This window comes from Calypte anna, chromosome Z (genome assembly GCF_003957555.1).
Source record: "Calypte anna isolate BGI_N300 chromosome Z, bCalAnn1_v1.p, whole genome shotgun sequence".
In the NCBI taxonomy this organism is placed as follows: Eukaryota; Metazoa; Chordata; class Aves; order Apodiformes; family Trochilidae; genus Calypte; species Calypte anna.
Window position 1 is genome coordinate 3,561,332 of NC_044274.1, and position 26,396 is coordinate 3,587,727.

At 45.7% G+C, this 26,396-nt stretch overlaps 1 protein-coding gene across 1 annotated transcript in view; it reads right to left on the reverse strand.

Annotated features, from left to right (window-relative positions):
• Positions 1-1,143: 1,143 nt before the first annotated feature.
• Positions 1,144-26,396, reverse strand: part of KATNAL2 (katanin catalytic subunit A1 like 2) — a 49,472-nt gene continuing 24,219 nt past the window's right edge. Inside the window, exons 9-16 of the mRNA XM_030467437.1 lie at positions 26,167-26,265; positions 25,561-25,624; positions 23,710-23,828; positions 21,574-21,665; positions 18,447-18,557; positions 5,298-5,460; positions 2,924-3,026; positions 1,144-1,561 (exon numbers count right to left, since the gene is read on the reverse strand). Coding sequence (XP_030323297.1) covers positions 1,422-1,561; positions 2,924-3,026; positions 5,298-5,460; positions 18,447-18,557; positions 21,574-21,665; positions 23,710-23,828; positions 25,561-25,624; positions 26,167-26,265 — 891 coding nt within the window. The 3' untranslated portion in view covers positions 1,144-1,421. The remainder of the gene's footprint in view (positions 1,562-2,923; positions 3,027-5,297; positions 5,461-18,446; positions 18,558-21,573; positions 21,666-23,709; positions 23,829-25,560; positions 25,625-26,166; positions 26,266-26,396) is intronic.

The window sequence follows — 26,396 nt, forward strand, 5'->3', positions numbered from 1 at the left end:
GCCAGGGGGGGTTGGGCTCTTTTCCCAGGCAACTCTCAGCAAGACAAGAGGGCACAAAGGGTCTCAAGTTGTGCCAGGGGAGGTTTAGGTTGGAGCTGAGAAAGAATTTCTTTCTGGAGAGGGTGATCAGACCTTGGAATGGGCTGCCCAGGGAAGTAGTGGATTCTCCGTGTCTGGAGCTCTTTCCAAAGAGCCTGGATGTGGCACTGAGTGCCATGGGCTGGGAACCACGGGGGGAGTGGATAATGGGTTGGACTTGATGAGCTCTGAGGTCCCTTCCAACCCAGCCAGTTCTATGATTCTGTGATTCTATCCCCAGGGATGAGGCTGAACATCCCCAGGGATGAGGCGTTAGCCACCTGGGACTGTCCCACCCCTGCCACCTGTCCCACCAAACTTGGACATTTTTCTCTGGCCTCATGGCACAGAACTTGTCCCTAACATCCAACCTAAATCTGCTCTTTAATTTTAAATCCATTGCCCCTCAACCCATCAAAAAGTCCCTCTCCAGCTTTCCCTGTGGGCCATCTACCTCTTCAGGGCCCTGCCACCCCTCCTTTAGAGGGACTCAGAGACTCAACATGACTCATTAGAAGTTCTAATTACCAGATGAAAGGACACGTGGTGGTCCTGACTGGTTCCCTGGCCATGCTGATGAGCAGAAAAGTCTCAGACTTTGCTGCTGTTTCCCACTTTTCTACAAATTTGCTGCTTGGGTTTTATGGCTGATTGCAAACCAAAGTGAGGTAACCACCCATCCAGTTTCTGGCCTAAATCTGATTTTCTGCAGTGTCTACAAGTTCCTCTCATTCCTTGCCTTTTCTAGCTTAGAAATAACCCCAAAGCCAACTGGAAAACAATCATATTTGGTACATCAAGGCTTTGTTCTCATCTGAAAGCAATGAGAAGCCAACCAAATCACCAAGGCACTGCTAAGCTCCTGGATTTCACTGAAAATAGTCACATTTCATGAAAAAAGGGTGCAGGTCTCTGCTGGTAAAGCTCCCCCGTTTCTGATGCTTTAGTGAGTCTCAGAAAATGAGAACTGCACTAATAATCCAAATGTTCTTAACAAGTTTTCTGCTTCAGTTCTACTCCAAGCCCATAAGCACCTGTCCTGAATAAAGGCCAAGAAGCAAGCAATCTTTTAAGTTATTTATCCATAAAATTAGGGCTGAAGTCTTGGTCACATAGCAACTGACCATCACAGCATTCCCCCAAACGAAATGGTCATTGAAAATGGCTAATAAAAATAATTTAAATCCCTGTTAGATTTTGAAAGTGAAGATTTCCCCCCCTGACACTTCTCTTTGCTGGGAACGACAGCACTTCCTTCACCATTCCATCCTTAGGGATCCTTTCAGTGTTGTTTTAGGAGAGCAAAAGAATGGGAGGTTTTTACTCTTTCGGGGTTTTTCTTTTCAGACTGACTCAAACTCTCTCTGCCAAGCTGTGTACTTCTGGCTGAGCTTCTTTGCTGATGGCTTGGTGTGGGCAATCACATCCAGGAGATCCAGAGTTGTGATGGTGTCCAGTCGGATCTTGGGTAGGTTACTGTTGCCTGAAGAGAATTGATTAAATAATGTTATTATAGAATCATGGAATGGTTTGGGTTGGAAGAGAAAAATCATCCATTCCCAACCCCTTTCCATGGGCAGGGACACCTCCCACCAGCCCAGGTTGCTCCAAGCCCCATCCAACCTGACCTGAGACACTGCCAGGGATGGGGCAGCCACAGCTTCTCTGGGAAACCTGGCACAGGGGCACAGCACCCTCACAACAAAGAATTTCTTCCTAAGATCTCAATCTCCCCTCTTTTAATTTTCAAGCCATTCCCCCTCATCCCATCCCTCCCTGCCCTTGTCCCAAGTCCCTCCCCAGCTTTCCTGGAGCCCCTTCAGGCACTGGAAGGTACTCTAAGGTCTCCCTGCAGCCTTCTCTTCTCCAGCCTCAACAACCCCAGCTCTCTCAGCCTGGCTCCACAGGATATCTGGGGGGTGGTTTAATACATTTATAATTTTTTTAATACATTTTTTAGTACAACCAGCCCAGGTTGCTCCAAGCCCCATCCAGCCTGACCTGAGACACTGCCAGGGATGGGGCAGCCACAGCTTCTCTGGGAAACCTGGCACAGGGGCTCAGCACCCTCACATTCAACAGTTTCTTCCTTATCTCCAACCTCAATCTCCCCTTTCTCTCCAAGTTTTAACCCATTTCCCTTCTCCTCTCCCTACCCCCCCGTGTCCAAAGCCCTCCCCCAGCTTTCTTGGAGCCCCTTCAGATATTGGAAGGTTGCTCTGAGCTCACCTGGGAGCCTCCTCTTCTCCAGGCTGAACAACCCCAATCCCTCAGCCTGGCTTCCCAGGGAGGTGCTCAGCCCTCTGAGCATTTGAGTGCCTCTCCTCTGGACACCTTCCAGGAGCTCTGTGTCCTTCTGATGTTGGGGATTCCAGAACTGGACCCAGCACCCCAGGGGGGGTCTCAGCAGAGCAGAGGGGCAGAATCCCCTCCCTCTGTGGTTCAGGACCTGGTTGGTTTCTGGGCTGCAAGCACTCACTGATGGCTCATGTTGAGCTTCTGGGCCACGACTACCCCCAAGTCCTCCTCAGGGCTGTCTGCAATCCTTTCTCCTCCCAACCTCTATTTGTGCATGTGACTGCCTTACCAAAAGAGACTCTGTTATATTTCTGCATAATACAACACTTGTTACACAAATACAACGGGATAAACCTGACGAGATACAGAAAAAAAGCGTACTTGTGCCGACAAGACGGAAGAAATGTTTTAGAACCGTAGAGCTTAAAGCTCTCCTAAGCAGGTAACAGAGCTCCACCTGCTGGGGTTAGGGGTATTATGTTTATTTAGAGTTCCAGAGACAGATCCGCCTGTCCTTGATGGGATTCTCTACTCAGAGCTGTGGTACCTGGCTGATGATTTTCTAGAGCGTCGAAGATTTTCCTCACTGGCCTCATGGCTGCTTCCTTGCACACCAATTTTATGTCTGAGCCGGAGTATCCCTCTGTTTCCTGAGGGGGGATCAGGAGGATACAGCTTAGAGGTTTACAGACTGGACAGGAACAGCATTTCCAACAGCATCCTGACCTTCATCATTGTGACCAGCAGGAGCAGGGCAGGGATTGTCCCCCTGTGAGGCTGCACCTGAAATCCTGGGGTCAGTTCTGGGCCCCTGAGGCCAAGAAGGAGATTGAGGGGTTGGAGTGTGTCCAGAGAAGGGCAAGGGAGCTGGGGAAGGGTCTGGAGCACAAGGAGAAGGATCTGGAGAACTTCTGAGCAGCTGAGGGGGATGGGGGTGTTGATCCTGGAGCAAAGGAGGCTGAGGGGAGACCTTCTGGCTCTCTGCAAGCCCCTGAGAGGAGGTTGGAGCCAGGGGGGGTCAGGCTCTGCTCCCAAGGAAGAAGGGGTGGGAGAAGAGGAATTGAGCTGGAGGTTTAGATTGGAGCTTGGGAAGAATTTCTCCCTGGCAAGGGTTGTCAGGGCCTGGCCCAGGCTGCCCAGGGCAGGGCTGGAGTCCCCATCATTCCTGGAGGGATTTCCAAGGCCTGGAGATGTGGTGCTGAGGGCCATGGGGCAGTGGTGGCCTTGGCACTGCTGGGTTAAGGGTTGGATTTCCAACCCAAGGGTCCTTTCCTTTAAAGAAATTATTCTATGGTTATATAAAGTATTTGTAAAGTCTTTTCCTGCCTGAAACACACGTATGCATAAATGCAGATGCACTCACACAGATTTTCATGTGTACCCTCCCCATGACACTGTGTTGCTTGCTCTTGTTTTGAATGCCCACAGTGCCTTGCAGGAGGTGGGAAAATAAGGGGCATCTTCTTTCTAAAGGACAATTTTCTGGAGGTCAAATAAAACCCACCCTTCTCTGTCTGTGCCTGGCTTTCCTGTTAATAGATCTATGTTTCCTAATTACCATTTGTGAAACACAGACCAAGCAGTACCATCCCTGACTTTAAAAAGGGGCCAACTGAGTAAGTGTAAGATACATTCAAAGAATTCAGGGTGTGACAAAGGCTAAATGAAGAGCCCTGGGTATCAGGTGAATCTCTGCACTGCCTAAATGCTCTTTTCTCCTGCAGCAGTGGGGCTGTGACAAACCCTCCCTTCACAATTAACTGTTCATCACCCTGATGAATTGCAAGTGCTCCCAGGCTGGTGAGAAGAATGGTAAAATAAAGCTGGAAATCTCCCTGTATTTAAGGCTGAAAAGTTGGCACAACAGAGAGGATCTGAATGCACCATTTTGTGAGCTGAGCTCTGTGGTTTCCACAGCCAGGTACATGAGATGCTCAGCTCTGTGTCTTGTTGGTCTCCCTTTAGCTGGAGCCTCAAGCTGAGCTGAGGTGCTTCCCCCAGCTGTGTTATGGTCACCACTGCTGAACACACAGGTGTTGTCCCAACCCTCTGTTTGGACCTTTTCTGCCAGAGTGTAATGCCACCAGTGCTGGTGATTTATCACAGAATTGTTCTGACTGGAAAAGACCTTTAAGATCAACAAGTCCAACCATGACCTAACTCTACCAGGCATTAACCTCATTCCAACAAGTCCAGTGCTTAAACCATGTTCCCAAGCACCACATCTACATGGCTTTTGAACACTTCCAGGGATGGTGAAGTCTGGGAAGACTATTCCAGTGTTTAATTACCCTTTCAGTGAAAAAGTTTCTTCTAACATTCAATCTAAACCACCCTTGGCACAACCTGAGGCCATTCCTCTTGTCCCATCCCTTGTTCCTTGGAAGAAAAGACTGACACCCACCCCCCCTGGCTCCAACCTCCTCTCAGGGGCTTGCAGAGAGCCACAAGGTCTCCCCTCAGCCTCCTTTGCTCCAGGATCAACACCCCCAGCTCCCTCAGCTGCTCCTGGGCAGACTTCTGCTCCAGACCCTTCCCCAGCTCCATTCCCTTCTCTGGACACACTCCAACCCCTCAACGTCCTTCTTGGCCTCAGGAGCCCAGAACTGACCCCAGGATTCCAGGTGCAGCCTCACAGGGGGACAATCCCTGCCCTGCTCCTGTTGACCACATCAGTGCTGACACAAGCCAGGATGCTGGTGGCCTTCTTGGCCACCTGGGCACACCCTGGCTCATCTTCAGCTGAATCAACCAACACCCCCAGCTCCTTTCCCTCTGGGCACTTCCCAGCCCCAAGCCTGGAGCATTGCCTGGGGTTGGGGTCACCTAAGTGCAGGACCTCAACCCTGTCCCCCTTTACTGTTCCCACCCTGCAAGACCTCAGGCGTGGAGTGGCCACTGTCCCTGCAGTGTTGTCTCACCTGGCCCAGCAATCTGTAGTCCAGATCTGTTCTCAGCTCCACTCCTCCACTGTTGCTCAGAGGGGGCAGCCAGTGCTGGATCATTACCTGACGTGCCTCTTTATTTGGCAGGTCCACCAAAATTCTCTTTTCCAACCTCCTCAGCATGGCAGAATCCAGCTCCCTGCAAGTACAAGGGAAGAGAAACTCTCTCTGCCTGCCTCGTTGCAGAGACCTGGTGTGGGCAGCAAGCCTGGATGCAGGCACTGACATTTTAGATTCGCACCTATATCTGGCATCCTGGTTTTGACCAAAAAAAAGGATTAATTTCCCATGTATTCCCATGCAGTGTGGTAGTGATTTGCTGGGCTGTGACACTGAGGCTTCACAGTAACCACCAGGAGCTGTAGCTATGTTCTCCCCTGGCTCTGATATTCCTCTGCAGGATGTCTCATCAATAACAACCTTTTTTTTTTGCCCTTTCCTGTTAAAATTGCCTGTCTGGGGCTCTGCCAGGACTAATTAATTGCTGTTTTGTAAAGAGGGAAGTTTAGTAGATATAAAACACAGCCTGAAGGTCTTGGATGCCAGGGCCATGTTTATGGCAGAAGAAGATGTTGATCTGAGACTGCTCCTGCAATACAAATTATAAATTAGACAGCCCCAAAGAGTTATCCTTAGAGATATCCTTAAGGGAGTATCCTTATAAAAAGGATCACCTGGAGAATGGACAGGCTGGATTTGTCAGTGAGCCAAAAACCTGACAACATCAGCACAGATAAAGGTCTTTTGTGAAAAGGAGAGGAGAGGAGAGGAGAGGAGAGGAGAGGAGAGGAGAGGAGAGGGAGAGGAGAGGAGAGGAGAGGAGAGGAGAGGAAGGAGAGGAGAGGAGAGGAGAGGAGAGGAGAGGAGAGGAGAGGAGAGGAGAGGAGAGCAGAGAAGAGCAGAGAAGAGAAGAGAAGAGAAGAGAAGAGAAGAGAGAGAAGAGAAGAGAAGAGAAGAGAAGAGAAGAGAAGAGAAGAGAAGAGAGAAGAGAGAAAGAGAAGAGAAGAGAAGAGAGAAGAGAGAAGAGAGAGAGAAGAGAAGAGAAGAAGAAGAGAAGAGAAGAGGAAGAGAAGAAGAGAAGAGAAGAGAAGAGAAGAGAAGAGAAGAGAAGAGAAGAGAAGAGAAGAGAAGAGAAGGAAAAGGAAAGGAAAAAAGGAAAGGAAGGGAAACCACAAACATAATGGAAACCGCTCTTCATTTTTACTTGCTTATGGTGCACAAAGGAAACCTGAAAAAAAAAAGAATAAGAGATGTTTCTACCTATTCCTTTCTCAACACGTTTCATCACCATCTAGAAACAGCCCTTCCTGCCAGCACCAATGATCCAGTCAACCATCAGGAGCCCAGGTAACTCCAGCTCCTCTCAGACACGCATCCAACAAGTTAATTTGATTTTAGGTTTTTTTTCCCCAAGTGCTCAGTTGTTTGTATCTAAGGGTAACACAATGGATACAAACTCCCCCTCCAGTTCATCCTCATGGAAAGGGAACAAGTCTACAAGTCCTCCACTCATCCAAACAGTTTTCAAGAAGTACAATATATTGTCCTACTATGCTACAATATATTTACTCCTAGATGTCCATTGCCTTCCAGGAGCCTCTCTGAGCTATTATCCTTCCAAGTGCTGTACCAGTCTTTCTCTACTGGACCCATTCAGTCACAGACTTGTTATTTCAGTTGAAAATATATTGCTCAATATAACTCTCAAGAAACTCTAATCAAGGGAAAACTCACTCCACTGTGTCTTGTGCAGAGAGAAAAGTGGGAGCCCTGAGCACTGCTGCCACCCTTGTTGGCTGAGCCAGCTCTTGGAGGTCTGCACCCCTGATCTGGGACTGTAGGAACACTGAAATAAACCTGCTTCTACCTTTCCTGATTCCCTGGGTGAAATCCTTTTGCCAGAAAAGTCAACATTCAAGAACCACTGCTTGCATAAAACTTTTCTTTAACTCACAGGGAGTTCAAAGGCAGCTCAACTCTTGGACCAGAGGAGGCTCTGGAGATGCTGGGAGGGCTGGAGCAGCTCTGGAGCCAGGCTGAGAGAGCTGGGGTTGTTGAGGCTGGAGAAGAGAAGGCTGCAGGGAGAGCTTAGAGCACCTTCCAGTGCCTGAAGGGGCTCCAGGAAAGCTGGGGAGGGACTGGAGACAAGGGCAGGGAGGGATGGGATGAGGGGGAATGGTTTCAAACTTAAAAGAGGGTTTTAGATTTAGAGATTTAGATTGGATTTTATGGTGAAATTCTGTACTGTGAGACATTGGGAAAGGTTTCCCAGAGAAGCTGTGGCTGCCCCATCCCTGGCAGTGCCTCAGGTCAGGTTGGATGGGGCTTGGAGCAACCTGGGCTGGTGGGAGGTGTCCCTGACCATGGAAAGGGCTTGGGAATGGATGAGCTTTAAGGTCCCTTCCAACCCAAACCATTTGATGACTCTGTGTTTTTTATTTCTTTCACCCTTACAAACTGTCCTTATTTTTCAATAGCCAAAATTTCCTACCTGCACAGCACATAATAAAGAAAACCAAAAATGGGCTCCCAAATCCACACCTAGGTGCCTGCTTAGGTTTTCCACAGACCTGAACACTCCTGGCTGTCAGCTCAGAGGGAGAAGAAGTCTCCCTCTCCCCTGGGAGGAGCTTTTGGTTTGGGAGAGCTTGTTCCACATGCAGTGAGCCAAGGACAATGGAAGCAAAGATCAGAAAACCAGATAAATAGGAACTCAGAAAACAAGAGGAATTCACTCATATCCACCCCATGACTTCTCATCAAGGGCTCAGAAGTCAATACCAGAATTAGCCAACCAGTAGCTGTGGGTGTATCAATACAATTATTGATATTTTTAGGCTATTTTAAGATCCCATCCAACTTTCAGTGCAATGCCTCTTGCACAGGGGCCCATCCAGAACCACATTGCTCTCCTTCCAAATGTATTTTTTCAGCTGAACTTCCCAAAACTGCTTTGTTTGGCTGGAAATAAGTGCTTCCTGCCTGGCCAAGCCCTTGGCTGTTACCCCTATTCCCATCCTCTGTGTAAATGGGGCAAACATTCCCAGGGTTCAGAGGTGCCACCACAGGTACTCTGACCTGCCCTTTCAGGCAGAGATCAGCCAGAGCCTCTGCAAATACCCTACAAACCCTCTGAATTATATTTTTATCATTTCTCCTGCTCCAGAGCACTCCCAGAGTGTCCCCCAAGATCACAGTTTCAGAGAATTGTAGACCAGAATCATGAAGTTGTTTTGGTTGGAAAAGACCCTGGAGATCATCAACTCCAACCCTTAACCCAGCACTGCCAAAGCCACCAACATGTCCCTCAGCACCACATCTCCAGGGCTTGGAAATCCCTCCAGGAATGATGGGGACTCCAGCCCTGCCCTGGGCAGCCTGGGCCAGGCCCTGACAACCTTTGCCAGGGAGAAATTCTTCCCAAGCTCCAATCTAAACCTCCAGCTCAATTCCTCTTCTCCCATCCCTTCTTCCTTGGGAGCAGAGCCCGACCCCCCCTGGCTCCAACCTCCTCTCAGGGGGTTGCAGAGAGCCACAAGGTCTCCCCTCAGCCTCCTTTGCTCCAGGATCAACACCCCCAGCTCCCTCAGCTGCTCCTGGGCAGACTTCTGCTCCAGACCCTTCCCCAGCTCCCTTGCCCTTCTCTGGACACACTCCAACCCCTCAATGTCCTTCTTGTCCTCAGGGACCCAGAACTGACCCCAGGATTCCAGGTGCAGCCTGGAACAGGGGGACAATCCCTGCCCTGCTCCTGCTGCCCACACAGTGCTGACACAAGCCAGGATGCTGGTGGCCTTCTTGGCCACCTGGGCACACACTGACTCATATCCATGAGCATGCTAACCATGCTCTGTAAATAATGCTGTTGATACACAGAAGTTGCTCTGTTTACTCAGAAAGGTCTCCGTGACCTTACTTGTTGGCTCAAGAGGAAAATATTTTTATCTTAATTGTTAAGGCTTGTTTGCTAAATTGTTTTGTTAGTGATCAAATGCAAGGTTCAGTGACATTAAGCAGAGCAGAATAAGCACTGAGACAAACAAAATGTTCCCTGGAACAACAGCCAATATAGTACTAAAAGGTACACCAAGCTGTGTAACTCCTATACAAGAGGACTTCCTCAAGCGGGCACCACAAGGCATCATGCCTTGTTTTCACTCCCAAATTTCATGAAAACACCTGTTTTCATTTACAGAAGGGAGAGAGGAAACAAAAGCTTTTTAAGCAGAATTTCATAGACCTCAAAAACCCCATCTGTGAATTCAGAAAGAGCAACAAGAGCTGAGTGGTTTGTAATTAATCTCTGCCCAGTGCAACCATCACCACAGTGCTCTGGAGGAAAAGTCATCAAAAAATGAGCGAGCTCCTTATTCCACCTTTCCAAGCAGATGGCTTCCCAACCTGAGGGCTTTTTCTCACTCCATGTCTTCTCTCAGAATCATAGAATTGTTTTGGTTGATCTTTAAGATCATTGAGCCCAATTATTAGCCAAACACTGCCAAGCCAACCACTAAACCATGGCACCACTAAACCACTCAGCACCACATCTCCGTGGCTGTTTAATTCCTTTCAGGGATGGGGACTCCTTCACTTATCCTGGACAGCCTGAGCTTTCAGTGAAGAAATTGTTCCTCATATCCAACCTAAGCCTCCCCTGGCACAATTTGAGGCCATTTCCTCTTGTCCCTTTCCCTTGTGATTTGAAAGAAGAGATCAACACCCTCTGGCTCCAACCTCTTTTTAGAGCACGAGAAGGTCTCCTCTCTTTGCTCCATGCTGAACACCCCAGTTTTTGCTCCTCTTAGGACCTCTCCACACCATCCCTCTCTGCCCTTCATCCCCTTCTCCTCCATGGTACACACCATACACTGCCAACAGGGAAGGAAAGGGCTCACTATGGGGTTATCCCAGATCTGACTGGGATTTCCCAACCCACCTCTTCTTTAACTCATCTTGGCCATGGGGATCCTGGCTCAGACAGAAGGAATGAGTCCATCAGCCTGGACCAGTGCTCTCCCCCGGGGTGGGGGAGAGAGAAGAAAGCATCAATGCAATGGAAGTTGAATTGAATGCACTAATACATGAGGAAACGTTCACTATATGGGTTAAGGATAATTTTATTTCTTCACTAACGAGGCCTTTATTTTATCTTAGTTACACTGAAACATTTCTACAGGTAATTGGTCACTAGAAAGAGCCTTGTTGGTGAGTAGCAAGAAGCAGGGCTGGGCAGCAAGCACTGGCTGAAGAGGAAGATCAGTTGCTGCAGTGCAGCTTAGTAAAGGGTAAAGAGCTTTGTTTAGGCTTCTTTACCCTCATCTAAAAGCAGCTTGGTACTGGCTTTTCTTTTCCATGATCAATAAATACCTAAGTTAAACAAATCTCTTGAAATCCAGCATAATACCAAATGTTTGCAAGAACACAGTGCTGTGTTCATGTGCTGTGAAGCTGTAACTGCAGTCCAAGGCATTTTGGAACTCTGTTCTGAAATATCTCTGTGCAGCTGGGTCTTACAGTAGAACTGAATGTCACCTAATACACCAAAAAAAAAAAAAATCTGGAAACAAACAGTTGATATCTTAAGGGAAGATCTTGCCCAAGGAAGCTGTGGCTGCCCCATCCCTGGCAGTATCTCAGGTCAGGTTGGATGGGGCTTGGAGCAACCTGGGCTGGTGGGAGGTGTCCCTGACATAGCTAACAAAACTAACAATAGAGGCAATATTGGCCCACTAAGGAATGAGCTGGGAGCCCTGGTGACAGAGGATATAAAGAAGGCAGAGGTGCTGAACGCCTTCTTTGCCTCTGTCTTTACTCTTGCAGGGTTTCCACATGAGCCCCAGATTCATTTAGCCCCAGAAGTAGTCGAGATAGATGAGGAGTTAGACATTGCAGATGAGGATTGGGTTAGGGATCAGCTGAGTAATCTGGACATCCATAAGTCGATGGGTCCAGATGGAATGCATCCAAGGGTGCTAAGGGAGCTGGCGGAGGTCATTGCTAGGCCACTCTCCATCATCTTCAGTAAGTCATGGGTAACAGGAGAGGTGCCTGAGGACTGGAGGATAGCAAATGTCACTCCAGTCTACAAGAAGGACAAGAAGGAAGACCCGGGTAACTATAGACCGGTCAGCCTCACCTCCATCCCTGGAAAGGTGATGGAACAACTTGTTCTTGTCACTATCTCCAGGCATATCAAGGACATGGGAGTCATCAAGAGCAGTCAGCATGGTTTTATCAAGGGTAAATCATGTTTGACTAACCTCATAGCCTTCTATGAGGAAATTACTAGGTGGATAGATGATGGAAGAGCAGTAGATGTGGTTTATCTTGATTTCAGTAAAGCATTTGACACCGTCTCTCACAGCATCCTTGTAGATAAGTTGATCAAGTATGGGTTTGGTGATCAGGTAGTGAGGTGGATCAGGAACTAGTTGAAAGGAAGGAGTCAGAGAGTTGTAGTCAATGGGGCAGAATCTGGTTGGAGGTGTGTGACTAGTGGAGTCCCTCAGGGGTCGGTACTGGGACCGGTGTTGTTCAATATCTTCATCAACGACTTGGATGAGGGTATAGAATGTACCCTCAGCAAGTTTGCTGATGACACTAAGCTGGGAGGAGTGGCTGACACACCAGAAGGCTGTGCTGCCATTCAGAGAGACTTGGACAGGTTGGAGAGTTGGACAGAGAGAAACATGATGAAATTCAACAAGGGGAAGTGTAGAGTTTTGCATTTGGGGAAGAACAACAAGATGTCCCAGTATAGGTTGGGGGCTGACCTGCTGGGGAGCAGTGTAGGTGAAAGAGACCTGGGGGTCCTGGTTGACAAGAAGATGACCATGAGCCAGCAATGTGCCCTTGTGGCCAAGAAGGCCAATGGCATCCTGGGGTGCATTAGAAAGGGTGTGGTTAGGAGGTCAAGAGAGGTTCTCCTCCCCCTCTATTCTGCATTGGTGAGGCCGCACCTGGAGTATTGTGTCCAGTTCTGGGCCCCTCAGTTCAAGAAGGACAGGGAAGTGCTTGAAAGAGTCCAGCGCAGAGCTACTAAGATGATTAAGGGAGTGGAACATCTCCCTTATGAGGAAAGGCTGAGGGAGCTGGGTCTCTTTAGTTTGGAGAAAAGGAGACTGAGGGGTGACCTCATCAATGTTTTCAAATATGTAAGGGGTGAGTGTCAAGGAGATGGAGTTAGGCTCTTCTCAGTGGTGACCAGTGATAGGACAAGGGGTAATGGGTGTAAATTGGAGCACAGGAGGTTCAAGTTGAATATTCAAAAAAATGTTTTTCCTGTAAGGGTGACAGAGCCCTGGAACAGGCTGCCCAGGGGGGTCGTGGAGTCTCCTTCACTGGAGACATTCAAAACCCACCTGGACACGTTCCTATGTGATGTATTCTAGGTGGCCCTGCTCTGGCAGGGGGGGTTGGACTGGATGATCTTTCGAGGTCCCTTCCAACCCCTAGGATTCTGTGATTCTGTGATTCTGTGATTCTGTGAAAGGGGTTGGGAATGGAGGAGCTTTCAGGTCCCTTCCAACCCAAACCAATCTGGGAGTCTAAGTTACTATAAAGGGGGTTCAAACCCTGTCAACTTCCCTGAAAGCAGATACACCCAAATTCTTGGAGGCTGTGAGCCTCAGTGATGGTAAAAAAGATGCTTTCACTTGCATTCCGCCCCCCTAAAACACCTTTTGAAGCTTCTCCTCAGTCACATTTTAAAGGATATTCTCTCTGGTATGCACCTTTCTGCCAGGCAACCTCTTGGTTACACTCATAGGTTGGACTGAGAAGAGAAGGCTCAGGGGAGGCCTTGTTATGATGTTCCAATACTTCAAGGGGGGGCTCCAAAGAAGATGAAGACTCCTGATTTACAGAGTCCCATGGACAAGACAAGGGGCAATGGGCACAAGTTGCTCCTGGGGAGATTCTGACTGAACACAGAAGGAAGATTTTTCCCCCTGAGGACAGTCAGACATTGGGATGGTCTCCCAGGGGAAGGGGTGGATTCCCCCACTTTGGAAAGTTTGAAGTCTCAGCTCTACAGGTGCTGAGACATCTCAGATAAATGATAATATTAGAAGGGTTGGACCAGGTGATCCTTGAGGTCCCTTCCAACCTGAGATTCTGTGATTCCATAATTTGCTTAAGAGAGGGCAAAATCCAACCTGTCCATGAGCAATGCTGGGTAAGTCCAGAGGGAAATTCTAAGTTCTCAGGTATAAAACTTTTAAAAGTGAGAGCTGCCTTCTCCTGCCAACTCAGCTGCCACCCTCATACCACCACAGATCATCAGCTTCAGGTGAGAGAAGTTCAACTCTCACCATTCTGGACCTACCTTAGAAAAGCTGCGTTGTTACTGAGGGTGTAAAGAAGCAATCAGCACTTCAGAACTGCCAAACGACCCAAAATCAAATGTGCAAAATGCTCAAAACTCTATTCTGTAATTGTTGCATGATTTTCCAGAAAGAGTGAATCAGTTGCATAAGGCAGACAAACATTAAGAGGATACATGCATCAAAAATAGAGGTCAGCATTATGCTCAAATTAACTCAGAGACCCCTGGATGCCACACCAGCCACATGCTGACCCTCAGACCAGTTGCTGTCTCTCAACTCTTCCTCAGTGGGTTTTGAATACCCATTTTTTTTTCCCTTTCAAACCAGAATAGAAAAATATGGATCTTCTAAAGACACCTGATCCTTTTTAACACTGCCATGATGCAGCATCATATGAGAAGCTTAACTACCCAAAGAATAATTTAAGAGACCACAGGAAGGTGCAATCTACTGCTCAGAGTTTCTCTTTTGAACAGGGTAATGATGCTACAGGAACAGAAATCTTTCCAGTGCATTACCAGCCAACCCTATTGAGAAAAAGGGATTTTTAATGTATTAGGGTCTTTCAAATGTGTTGACACACACAGTAGCTGCTTATTTTCCAACACTTTCTTACACAGCTGGAACATAATTAAATCAAATACTTCCTGGTTCCTTCCATGTAGATATTGTAACACAAAATGAGGTGGATTTTGTACTGATTTAAATTCATGAGTTTGTCCAAGGCATAAATCCTCCACACCTAAAGACAGACTCTGCTATTATGGCCACAAAAGCCACAGATGGCTTTCTACTGACTCTGTTGGGCCAGGGTAGGAACCAGCTTGTACAACTGATCTCTGTGTAATGGTTAGGAACCAACCTGTCCATAATTTGTACATTAACAATGCTCTGGAGGAGGTGGAGGGCACTCTCAGTCACTTTGCAGATGACACCAAACTGGGAGGCAGTGTTGATCTGCCTGAGGGCAGGGAGGCTGCAGAGGGAGCTGGACAGGCTGGATTGATGGGATGGGGACAATTGTATGAGGTTCAACAAGACCAAGTGTTGGGTCCTGCACTTGGGTGACCCCAACCCCAGGCAATGCTCCAGGCTTGGGGCTGGGAAGTGCCCAGAGGGAAAGGAGCTGGGGTGTTGGTTGATTCAGCTGAACAGGAGCCAGGGTGTGCCCAGGTGGCCAAGAAGGCCACCAGCATCCTGGCTTGTGTCAGCACTGTGTGGGCAGCAGGAGCAGGGCAGGGATTGTCCCCCTGTGAGGCTGCACCTAGAATCCTGGGGTCAGTTCTGGGCCCCTGAGGACAAGAAGGACATTGAGGGGTTGGAGTGTGTCCAGAGAAGGGAATGGAGCTGGGGAAGGGTCTGGAGCAGAAGTCTGCCCAGGAGCAGCTGAGGGAGCTGGGGGTGTTGATCCTGGAGCAAAGGAGGCTGAGGGGAGACCTTCTGGCTCTCTGCAACCCCCTGAGAGGAGGTTGGAGCCAGGGGGGGTCGGGCTCTGCTCCCAAGGAAGAAGGGATGGGAGAAGAGGAATTGAGCTGGAGGTTTAGATTGGAGCTTGGGAAGAATTTCTCCCTGGCAAGGGTTGTCAGGGCCTGGCCCAGGCTGCCCAGGGCAGGGCTGGAGTCCCCATCATTCCTGGAGGGATTTCCAAGGCCTGGAGATGTGGTGCTGAGGGCCATGGGGCAGTGGTGGCCTTGGCAGTGCTGGGTTAATTACTGGAGCTGATGATATTTAATATCTTTTCCAAACAAAATGATATTACGATTCTATAAATTTTAGGTACCCACACAGCCATTCTCTTACTGAAAGAGACTGAAAGCCCTGGGCAGGCCATAGAGGGAGGTAGCTGAAAGCCTCTGAATATTTTGCCTCTTTAGGACTTGAATTTCAGCAGGTCAGAGGTCTGCATGGTGTCTCTCATCATCACCTTTCCTTGACTGTATGGGAAACAAGGTTTTGGCATTAGGAAAAAAAATGCAGAGGGAATGACAAGCTTGTGGAAGAAGGTGGATTGGATCTTTTTCCATGATGGCCAGAAACATCACAGAACAATGGTGTAACTCTTAAGTGACTTCTTTAGGTATTTAATCGATTGCATTTTTAATGAGGGATACTGAAGGGTAACAATGTACCTGGTTTTATGCAGCAATTTTATGGTTAACTTAAGAGACCCCTCCCTCTCCTTAGGCTGTTTTACATTCAGAGTTCTTTGAATCCCTCTCATGGTACCTGACTTAGGCCTTGCTTTGATTTACAGCACAGATCAGAGAATGGTTTGGGTGGGAAGGGACCTTTCAAGTCCATCCAGTCCAACCCCAGGGACATCTCCAACTGGATCAGGTTGCTCAGAGCCCCATCCAACGTGACCTGGGACGTTTGCAGAGATGGGGCAACCTGGGCCAGGGTCTCACCATCTTACTTGTAGAACATTTCTTCCTCAGATCTTCCTCATATTCTCCCTTCTTTTCATTTACAGCAGTTACCCCTTGTCCTATCACAGAATGGTTCAGGATGGAGATTCTACAGTGCAACTTCTTCCTCAGCTTGCTGAGGGTGCACTCTGTCCCACTATCCATGTCACTGATGGAGACATTAAACAACCCTGACCACTGTAAGCATCCTAAATGCTCTGAATTGCTGTATCTGTTGTTTTGCTGAGTCTCTTGTTTTGCTGCTGACTGTCTCACAGCATGAGAAATCTGCTTCCTACCTTAGATGCCAAAATGAAGTGAACACTGCCCACAAAATTCATGGAAGATGATGGACTGGGGAAAAACACCTCTTTGGTCATTTCATGCAGGAAATACTGCATGGGCTGAGTCATCCACAGAGACATGGAAACTTAGGGACCACATCCTCCTGTGTCTCTGAAGGCTTCAGGATTCAGCACCAATGTGTTTTGAAATGGACTGATTGAAAGCATTACCTCTGAGCCTCAATTCTTTCTTGTTTAATTCTCTTTGCTTGTTCCCTTGGCCTTTCAGACAAAAAGGAGGTCAGCTGGGGAGAGGTCTTACCACAAACTTCAGAAGAACATCAGGTGATGTGTTTTCCTACACTCTCCCTATGGCAGTTTTAGGAGAATCAATCAAAAACTACTTATCCCATGTAGGTCTGCATGGGATATGGATATCAAGAAAGATCTCAGTGCTGTGATGATGAGCAAACTGCAAAAGAAGCATTCAGACACTCTGCCCCCAGCAGACATCTTGGATTTCTCTGCTTCATGTGCACTTCAGTGAGAAGAAGCATGGAAAAAAAAAGCCTTCTTATGACTAACCCATCACCTGTGCAGACATCTGCATCCACGGATGTTCCTCTCTGAATAGATAATTTCCAGTTTATTTTGATGATTTTCCCTTCTCTACTTTCAATGCACAAATTCCTCAGCAGGAAAAGACATTCTACTAGGCCAAGAAAATAACTGAGGGCTGGAAGTTCTCTGCTCTGAAGTCAGACTGAGAGAGTTTGGGTTGTTCAGCCTGGAGAAGAGAAGGCTGCAGGGAGAGCTTAGAGCACCTTCCAGTGCCTGAAGGGGCTCCAGGAAAGCTGGGGGAGGGCTTTGGACATGTAGGGGTAGGGAGAGGAGAAGGGAAATGGGTTAAAACTTGGAGAGAAAGGGGAGATTGAGGTTGGAGATGAGGAAGAAATTGTTGAATTTGAGGGTGCTGAGCCCCTGTGCCAGGTTTCCCAGAGAAGCTGTGGCTGCCCCATCCCTGGCAGTGTCTCAGGTCAGGTTGGATGGGGCTTGGAGCATCCTGACCTAATGGGAGGTGTCCCTGCTTACTGTTGGGGTTTGGAAGTAGATGATCTTTAAGGTCCAATCCAAAGCATTCTATGATTCTGTGATTCTACTGAAGATTTCAGGGACTGGCAGCACAGGTTGAACCTTGAGGCAGACACAGATCCACAGACTAACTCCAGACCTATGAAAACTGACTTCAACACCAAGCTCCTCATCAGCTCATTTCAGTTCCCAAATACAAGTGTGGCTCCTACTCTGGAAAATGAGTAGTGAGCTACAAATCAGACTATTAAGAACAGCTGTGCTCAACCAACAGCTCTTGTTTTCCCCATGTGCTACTTGCAACCATTTGATAATGGTTTGTATGAAAGAATGAGGCTACACTGGTTTGGATGAACAACCAAGGTGGATCAGCACCCTGGCTCTGACAGTGGCCATGGGAGATGTTGTTTAAGGAGAGGACATGATGGGTATTTTCTGCTGCCTGTTTCTGCCCCAGCATCCAGAGTTTTTACACTAAAATGTTACCTTCCTCCCTCATTCTCTCCTGCCTTGCTCTCTATGCATGTCCTACCCCTGGTGAGAATGAACAGGGGGAAGTGGCCCAGTTTCAGTCTTCAACTTCTGTTTCCCATTGCATTAGGGAAAAGGAAGAATTTTGTCCCTCAACTTTAAAAAGTCACATTTGGTACCAATAAAATCCAGCATTCCTATTTATGGAGTATCCTTTTAAGCACTAGATATTCTAAGCACCTTACAGTTCCAGGCTGAAACCCTTCTTAGCTTAAACATAGTAAATAACTTGCCTATAAAGTCAAATAGTCCATTTTAAATATTAGCAGCTGGTGGGGCCAGCATATGTTGACTTTATTATGGATTATTCTCATGTGGCACAAATAGCAAGAACTGTAGAGTTTAAAAGTAAAAGCTCCAAATTAATCTTTAAATGCTTTAACCAAATATCAAGGCTTTCTGTGCAGAAGTCTAAATAAAATCTTTATCTGTGCTTAGAAGCTCATGCAAATGTATTCAAAAGGGACTCTGTGGATCTCTTACCATGGCAGATTGGAAGCTGCTAAAACAAAGACAAGATCATCAGATTGGGCCAAGCCATCCATCTGCATCAGTAATTCTGTTTTCATCCGCCGACTTCCTTCATGTTCACCACTACCAAAGAGTCAGAAAAATATTATTTGCTCAGTGCATTACAGTAATCATCTTTATTTATACAGTGTCATTCACAGCAACTGAGCCCTTGTCACAGTTTTGCCCCAGTTCAAAGCATGGTTAAGCTCCATTAGCTAACATCTAAGCATTAAAATCAAGCTTTCCAATGATTACTTCAGTGGACTCTTCTCAGGGCATTAAACTGAGGAGAATTCACTATCCCTGAGTCCAAAGAAAATATTTAATTTTTTTTTTCTTCACGTTAATCTCTGTGCAGTGTGGATGTACACATGAAAACAGCAAAGGCTTTGGTTGAGAGATCTATAGAAGAGATTTGTTATCATGTGATAGCTGCCATCAAATAAGCAACACCCCTACCTGTTCAGGGCAACTATTGAGCTTTTCTGTGAATTTCAAGTGGCCACACAAACATTCACCTACTGATGAATTCAGAATTTTCCAAAATGTTGTCTCAAAAGCAAACAGGAAAATATGCTGTATTGAAACAAAATTTAAAAACAGGGCAGAGATCACCCAGAGAGGACCCTTCCTCAAAAAAAAAACAAACCAAAAGAAAAACCAACCAACAAAAGAAACAACAAAAAAACAAAAAAATAAAATAAAAACACAAAAAAAAGAAGAGGGAGGAAAAAAAAGAAAAGGGAAAGAAAAGAAAAAAAGAAAAAAGAGGAAAAAGAAAAGAAAGAAAAAAGAAAAAAGAAAAAATAGGAAAAAGAAAAAAGAAAAAATAGAAAAAGAAAGATAAAAGAAATTAAAAAAAAGAAAAAAAGAAAAAAGAAAAAGAAAAGAAAAAAGAAAAAGAAAAAGGAAAAGAAAAAAGGAAAAAGAAAGAAGAAAAGAAAAAAAAGAAAAAAAAGAAAAAGAAAAAAGAAAAGAAAAAAAGAAAAAATAGGAAAAAAGAAAAAAGATAAAAAAGAAAAATAGGAAAAAGAGAAAAAAGAAAAAGAAAAAAGAAAAAGAAAAAAGAAAAAAAAGAAAGAAAAAAGAAAAAAGAAAAAGAAAAATAGGAAAAAAGAAAAAATAGGAAAAAGAAAAAAGAACAAAAAAAGAAAAAAGAAAAAAAGAAGAAAAAAAAAGAAAAAAGAAGAAAGAAAAAAGATAAAAAGAAAAAAAAAAAAAAAAAAAAAAGAAAAGAAGGGGATTTTCAGCTAAGGGCTAAAAATTCTGGCTCTGATCCAGGTAACCAAGTTTCCAGGAAACCAGTTTGAATTCTTGGTACCAGATATGGTGTTCTTGGTAACTCCAGGACCAAACCCAGAGAAAACATCAGAGCCTTAGATGGTGAGGAAAATTCAGGCTTAGTGGCTTATTTCTCCAAAGAAATATACCAATATTTGGTTAAGGACATGTAAAGTTAATTACATAGCCTTAGATTAAGGTCCTTAGTAAAAGATGTAATCCAGTGATGTTAATGAAAGCTTTTAAAAACACAGGTGAAAGCAAAACTTGGGCCATAATTTACAGTTATTAAATGACAACTATTACAGGCTGTATGTTTACAGCGTGGCATATTCTATTTATACACCTTTGTGAACATAAAATCCACTGCTATGGGTTCCTAATGGTTATAATAATACTGTTTTATTTCTCCTGCTTCATTCTCATCCCTAACCTTTTCACTCTGTTTTTAACTACAAATTGCCTCCACTTTGGGTGACAATAATAACACCCTCCCAATTCTGCAGCTGGGAGTCCTCACAATACCACTAAAATCTGTCACATTATTGAAAATGTCATTCCACCAGGCACACTTCACCTTACCTCTGCTATTTCACCTCCACCACCTTTACTTCCACTTCAAACCCTTCATTTTAAAACCCAGCAGCCCTGCTTGCACACTCTGGCACCTTCCTCCTTCTCTAAGTCTTGCTGGACCCACAGTCCCTTGGTTCCTCCCCCAACCTGGCTTTCATGTTTACTTCTCTACAGAGCTTTTAGAAGGCCATGGAGTGATAGGATGAAGAGGAACAGTTTCAAGCTGAAAAGGGGGAGATTTAGGCCTAGATATTTGCAAGAAATTCTTTGTTGTGAGGGTGCTGAGCCCCTGTGCCAGGTTTCCCAGAGAAGCTGTGGCTGCCCCATCCCTGGCAGTGCCTCAGGTCAGGCTGGATGGGGCTTGGAGCAACCTGGGCTGGTTGTATTAAAAAATGTATTAAAAAATTCATAAATGTATTAAACCACCCCCCAAATATCCTTTGGAATCAGGCTGAGGGAACTGGGATTGTTCAGGCTGGAGAAGAGAAGGCTGCAGGGAGACCTTAGAGCACCTTCCAGTGCCTGAAGGGGCTCCAGGAAAGCTGGGGGAGGGCTTTGGACACGGGGGGGGTAGGGAGAGGAGAAGGGAAATGGGTTAAAACTTGGAGAGAAAGGGGAGACTGAGGTTGGAGATAAGGAAGAAATTGTTGAATGTGAGGGTGCTGAGCCCCTGTGCCAGGTTTCCCAGAGAAGCTGTGGCTGCCCCATCCCTGGCAGTGTCTCAGGTCAGGTTGGATGGGGCTTGGAGCAACCTGGGCTGGTGGGAGGTGTCCCTGACCATGGAAAGGAGGTGGGAATGGATGAGCTTTGAAGTCCCTTCCAACCCAAACCAGTCTGCAATTCTCTTATCTCATCTACTGTGATGAGATGAATCAACAGCTCACCCTAAATTCAGAAATTAAGGCTTCCATGAAGCAGTGCTTTTGGAACCCAAAGGTGTTTTTGGACAACATCACACTGTGAGGCTCATAAAGTTGGCAACAAGACAACAACAAAAAACCCCACTTAATAAAAAGTTATGAATATTACCATTATCAAAGTAATTACAATTACAATTACAAAACCTCTAAGCCTGAACTGAAATTAATAGAGCAGCCTCAAGCTTTAGCTGAGCTAAGATTTGTTTCCAGCAGGTCCAGTGTATGACTAAACATCAGCCAGCACCTGAACACACACACAACTGAGAAGATGCAGTAAAAAATATTGTCCTAAAGCCATGGGGAGTGGTCTCATCAGTTACCCAGGAGCTGTGCCTCTTTGACTCATAACTGATTCCAGCTCGTCCAAGAAAATGGTGGAAGGAGCATGGTAACGAGCAAGCTCAAATAACACCTGTTTAGAGAAAAGAGAAAATGGGAAAGAAAAGATAAACCAACACAAAAAGGCATCAGAAGCACAGGAGGTAAATAACAGTCCCCACATACCAAACTTCTAGGGAAAAAAAAAAAGGATATCTGCTGGAAAAAAAGCTCTGGGGAGGCTGAAGGTCCCTGAATCCTCTCAAATTCTGAAAGGAGATAGAAAGAAAACAGCCTTGTAATCCTGTCTTTATATGTAAATCTTTCTGGATAAATCCTATCAGAGTACCCTGGAAATAATGGGATAGAAGAAAATGATCCATCAGAGGATGCTGGGAACTCTTAAATTCTTAGCAGAGATTAAACATCCGTCTTTTGTTGTTGCTGCATTTGTAGGTTGTTTTTTAAATAAGGATTTGAGAAAAAAGAACAAAATTAAAAGTCAACTGTACTGCAATGAAAGAAAATGGACTGATTCTCTTGATAAGAATCAAGCAGTTCTTTTGTTTTTCCTGGTAAGAACAAACATAAATTGCTTGGACAATCAAGGTTAGAAAAACAGAATATAAATCTGACACAGAAAATCTGTGTCTGCCCTTTTGAGAAAGAAGTTTCATCTTTTTCTGTGAACATGCAGAGGTTTGTATTAGCAGTGAGAACACAGTGTTGGTTCTTCTTCAGTGTAGTGTTCTAGGGGTTTTTAATGCCACTAACAATATATATTAACCCAGCAATCTTTTATCTAAACAGTAAAAAAAAAACCAATCAAAAAATTAAACATATATTTACATTATTTTCTACACTTTGGATATGAAGTGCAGGGTTTAAACAGTTTGCCCAGAAACACAAGCAGTCCATGACCAATCTACCATTTTGCTACAAATCTAAAATATAAAATGACACCTACACAGCTGAGACCTGAGGGAAACAGGATGAGTGGCCATTCCTCCAAATGAGCAGAAAACCCACATATACATCACACAATTTCAGAATACTCCTGCACCAGCTTCATGTCATTTTAGGATACAAATTCACACGATATTTTTCTTAGAGCTGTCCCAACCCACAGTTTTATTTCATTTCTGTATTCTGCCAAAAACTCGACTAAGGGTGAAATGCCACAAATTCAATATCACTGCAAATGCTTTGGCATGTTCACAAAAAGCTCTTGGCTGATGGTGTAAAAAAAAAAACCAGACTGTCCTATGCTTCTGAGAGAAGGGAAACTTCTGGAAAGCCACTGAGGCAGATGCCAAGAGGATCAATAACAGAGGAGGCAAATGTCAGGAGACAAATGTGCCATTTTAAAGGACAAAGGCCACATGAAGAATAATAATTATGTTGCAGACTGCTTCTTTTTCAACAGAGATTAGCAGTGCTTGCAATGCCATTTGCTGAGTGCAATCTGTTGCAATTATTCCTTTGGAAGGGCTCTGTGTCACTCAGAAGTGTGGCAGAGATTAGGGTGGGCATTTTTTTAGGGCAAGGATGCTACACCTGAATCCTTGGATTTTTTTGAACCACCACTGAGCCATGCATCCTGCATGCTATTTGATGTGCAAAAATACTTTTACCCCTTTACCATCAAACTACCTTCCTGAAAACAGTGGTACATCTGTGTTTGGCTCTAAGATCTTTGTGACAAGGGATTTTTCTGCCAGTTCTGTACCAATAATAGGGAATTTGGGAATCTAAGAAATATTTTGTTGGGAATCTAGAGGCCAATCCTTGCAGAAAGGATGTGAAGTGCTCTGCAGGAGTCACTAAGGAAACACTATTGTAGTTAGGAACTCTTCTGGCCTGTCTTACTGAGTGAATCATAAATCTTTGCTACCTTCAGGACATCTGCTTCATCTGCTACAGAACTAAAATTCCACAGCAAGAATCCACTGTGAATCTTCTGCAGATGTTATCCCCATTCTAAGAAATAAATATGAACAGAGTCACGGGTTTTGTCCAAGAAAGGAAAGATTATGAGTGAGGAATACTCACTTTCCAGTTCTGTGTTAAAACTCCACCATTTTATGAGGACATATTATGTTTTATTAACTTAGAATGATTAAAATAATTATTCTTACCCGGACAAGTTTCTCTGAATCCCCCCTCCATTTGCTGACAATGGTGGATGCTGATATGTTGAAAAATGTTGTGTTGCATTCTGTGGCAACAGCCTTAGCAAGTAAAGTTTTTCCAGTACCTACAAACAACAGTGTCTAAGAAATTCACCCTCTAAAGAAATGCAATGCAGATTTTTTAATAATTCCACTCATCCCACCATCAGTCAGATACACAAAAAAGTAGAAAAAAGTCATAAAACCACTGAATGGTTTGAGGGGGAAGGGACATTTCAAAGCCACCCAGTCCAACTCCCTGCACTCAGCAGGAACATCTCTAACTGGATCAGGTTGCTCAGAACCCCATCCAACCAGATCTGGATTTCCAGGGATGGAGCATTTAATAGTCACAGAAACAAATGGAGTTTATTGCACTGACAGCTTTTCCAACCTGGCTCAGGCAGTTCCCTTTGTCCCCTCTCAGCTGCACTCATGTGGCAATGCTGGTGTCAAAGAGGAGCAGAGAGGCTGTGCTGGTAACACTCAGCCAGCAGAGCACAGGGAAAAAAGCTTCCACCTCATTTCCAAAATAATCCCCAAATACAAAAGAAGGAAAGGAGACAACAGCCCCAGGCCCCTACCCAACCCTCCATACAGCGCTGTCTCCAGTTCTGACATAAGAAGGACATGGAAGTGTTGGAGAGAGTCCAGAGGTGGCCAAAAAGATGAGCAGAGAGCTGGAGGTCTCTCTGGAGCCAGGCTGAGAGAGTTGGGGTTGTTGAGGCTGGAGAAGAGAAGGCTGCAGGGAGACCTTAGAGCACCTTCCAGTGCCTGAAGGGGCTCCAGGAAAGCTGGGGAGGGACTTGGGACAAGGGCAGGGAGGGATGGGATGAGGGGGAAGGGTTTCAAACTAGGAGAGAGGAGATTTAAGTGAGACATGAGCCACAGATGTGCACCAGCAGCCCAGAAACCATCCCTGTCCTGGGCTGCATCCCCAGCAGGGTCAGGGAGGGGATTGTCCCCCTCTGCTCCACTCTGGGGAGACCCCCCTGGGGTGCTGGGTCCAGTTCTGGGGTCCCCAACCCCAGAAGGAGATGGAGCTGTTGGAGTGAGTCCAGAGGAGGCCCTGGAGATGCTGGGAGGGCTGGAGCAGCTCTGGAGCCAGGCTGAGAGAGTTGGGGTTGTTGAGGTTGGAGAAGAGAAGGCTGCAGGGAGACCTTAGAGCACCTTCCAGTGCCTGAAGGAGCTCCAGGAAAGCTGGGGAGGGACTTGGGACAAGGGCAGGGAGGGATGGGATGAAGGGGAGTGGTTTCAAACTGAAAAGAGGGGAGATTTAGATGAGATCTTAGGAAGAAACTCTTCGTTGTGAGGGTGCTGAGCCCCTGTGCCAGGTTTCCCAGAGAAGCTGTGGCTGCCCCATCCCTGGCAGTGTCTCAGGTCAGGTTGGATGGGGCTTGGAGCAACCTGGGCTGGTGGGAGGTGTCCCTGCCCATGGCAGGGAGTTGGAACTGGATGAGCTTCAAGGTCCCTTCCAGCCCAAAGCAGTCTGGGATTCTTTGACACTTTCTTTAAAAGGGTGAGTCCATGCCAGCTTTATTCACATTTTGTAAGGTCAGGTCAAGCCAAATTTGATTAATATAGCCCAAGCTGAGTAAAAACACCTATGAGTTCTCACTCCTCTGAACTCTGAGTTCAATTACTGTTTTTGGAAGATTCAATTGTAGAAACAATCAAGGTTTGTGAGAATGTAATATTTCATATTTCAGAATATGCTCTTTATCAACACTTTTGATCTAACAAGCATCAAGTATTTATCCATGGGACATAAACAGAAGTAGTGGTAAAGAAATGGATATGGTTTAAAGCCCTTCATACCTGGTGGTCCATACAGCAATAATCCCTTCCATGGAGACAGAATGCCTGTAAACAGCTGGGGGTACTGAGGAAACAAAAAATAATTCAGGAATTAAAACCTATACCACCTATAACACAATGCAAGGGATTCTAACCCCTACCACACTGCTTCTAATGCATTAAGGAAACCTAAGAAATTTGAAGACAAAGGGATAAACCCCCTCCAAAATGATGTAATATATACGAGCTGAGTACTGAGAAAAATACAAACATTTACCATTTGACATCTGTTTCTAGTGAATTCTTCAAATGCAGCTGGTTTTATATTCTCTTCTAGAAGTCTTTTTTCCATTCAATTAATAAAAGACAAATTCAGCACCTCTCCCATAGCCAAAGGTGCCACAGACTATGACCCAACACTTAGAATTTCAATATTGAAAGGGCATTTTCTTACAGGAGAACACGTGTGCTGTGGTCAGATGAAACAGAAAGAAGAAAAGTTCTGACATGAGCTGCCTACAAAAGCAGTGGAATGGTGAGAACTCTAAACCACCACTGTATTGTCCAGGAAAAGGCTAATGAGCCCAGTTTTCTTGAATCTATTCAAGATAGATCTATTCACCTTACCCTTATGGGATAAACAACTGCTTCCTTGACGAGCCTTTTAGCTGCATCCAACCCAATAATATCTTCCCACTTCACATTGGGATTGTGGAGGTAAATGTCCTGTAACATATAAAACCCCCTGTTAGCAAAACTTCTCTTCTTCTGCACCACCATGACCATGTCTGGCAAAGGAAATCAACTCAGTTAACAACTAACAGTGGCACTGAGTGACACAAACTGTAAGCATTTAA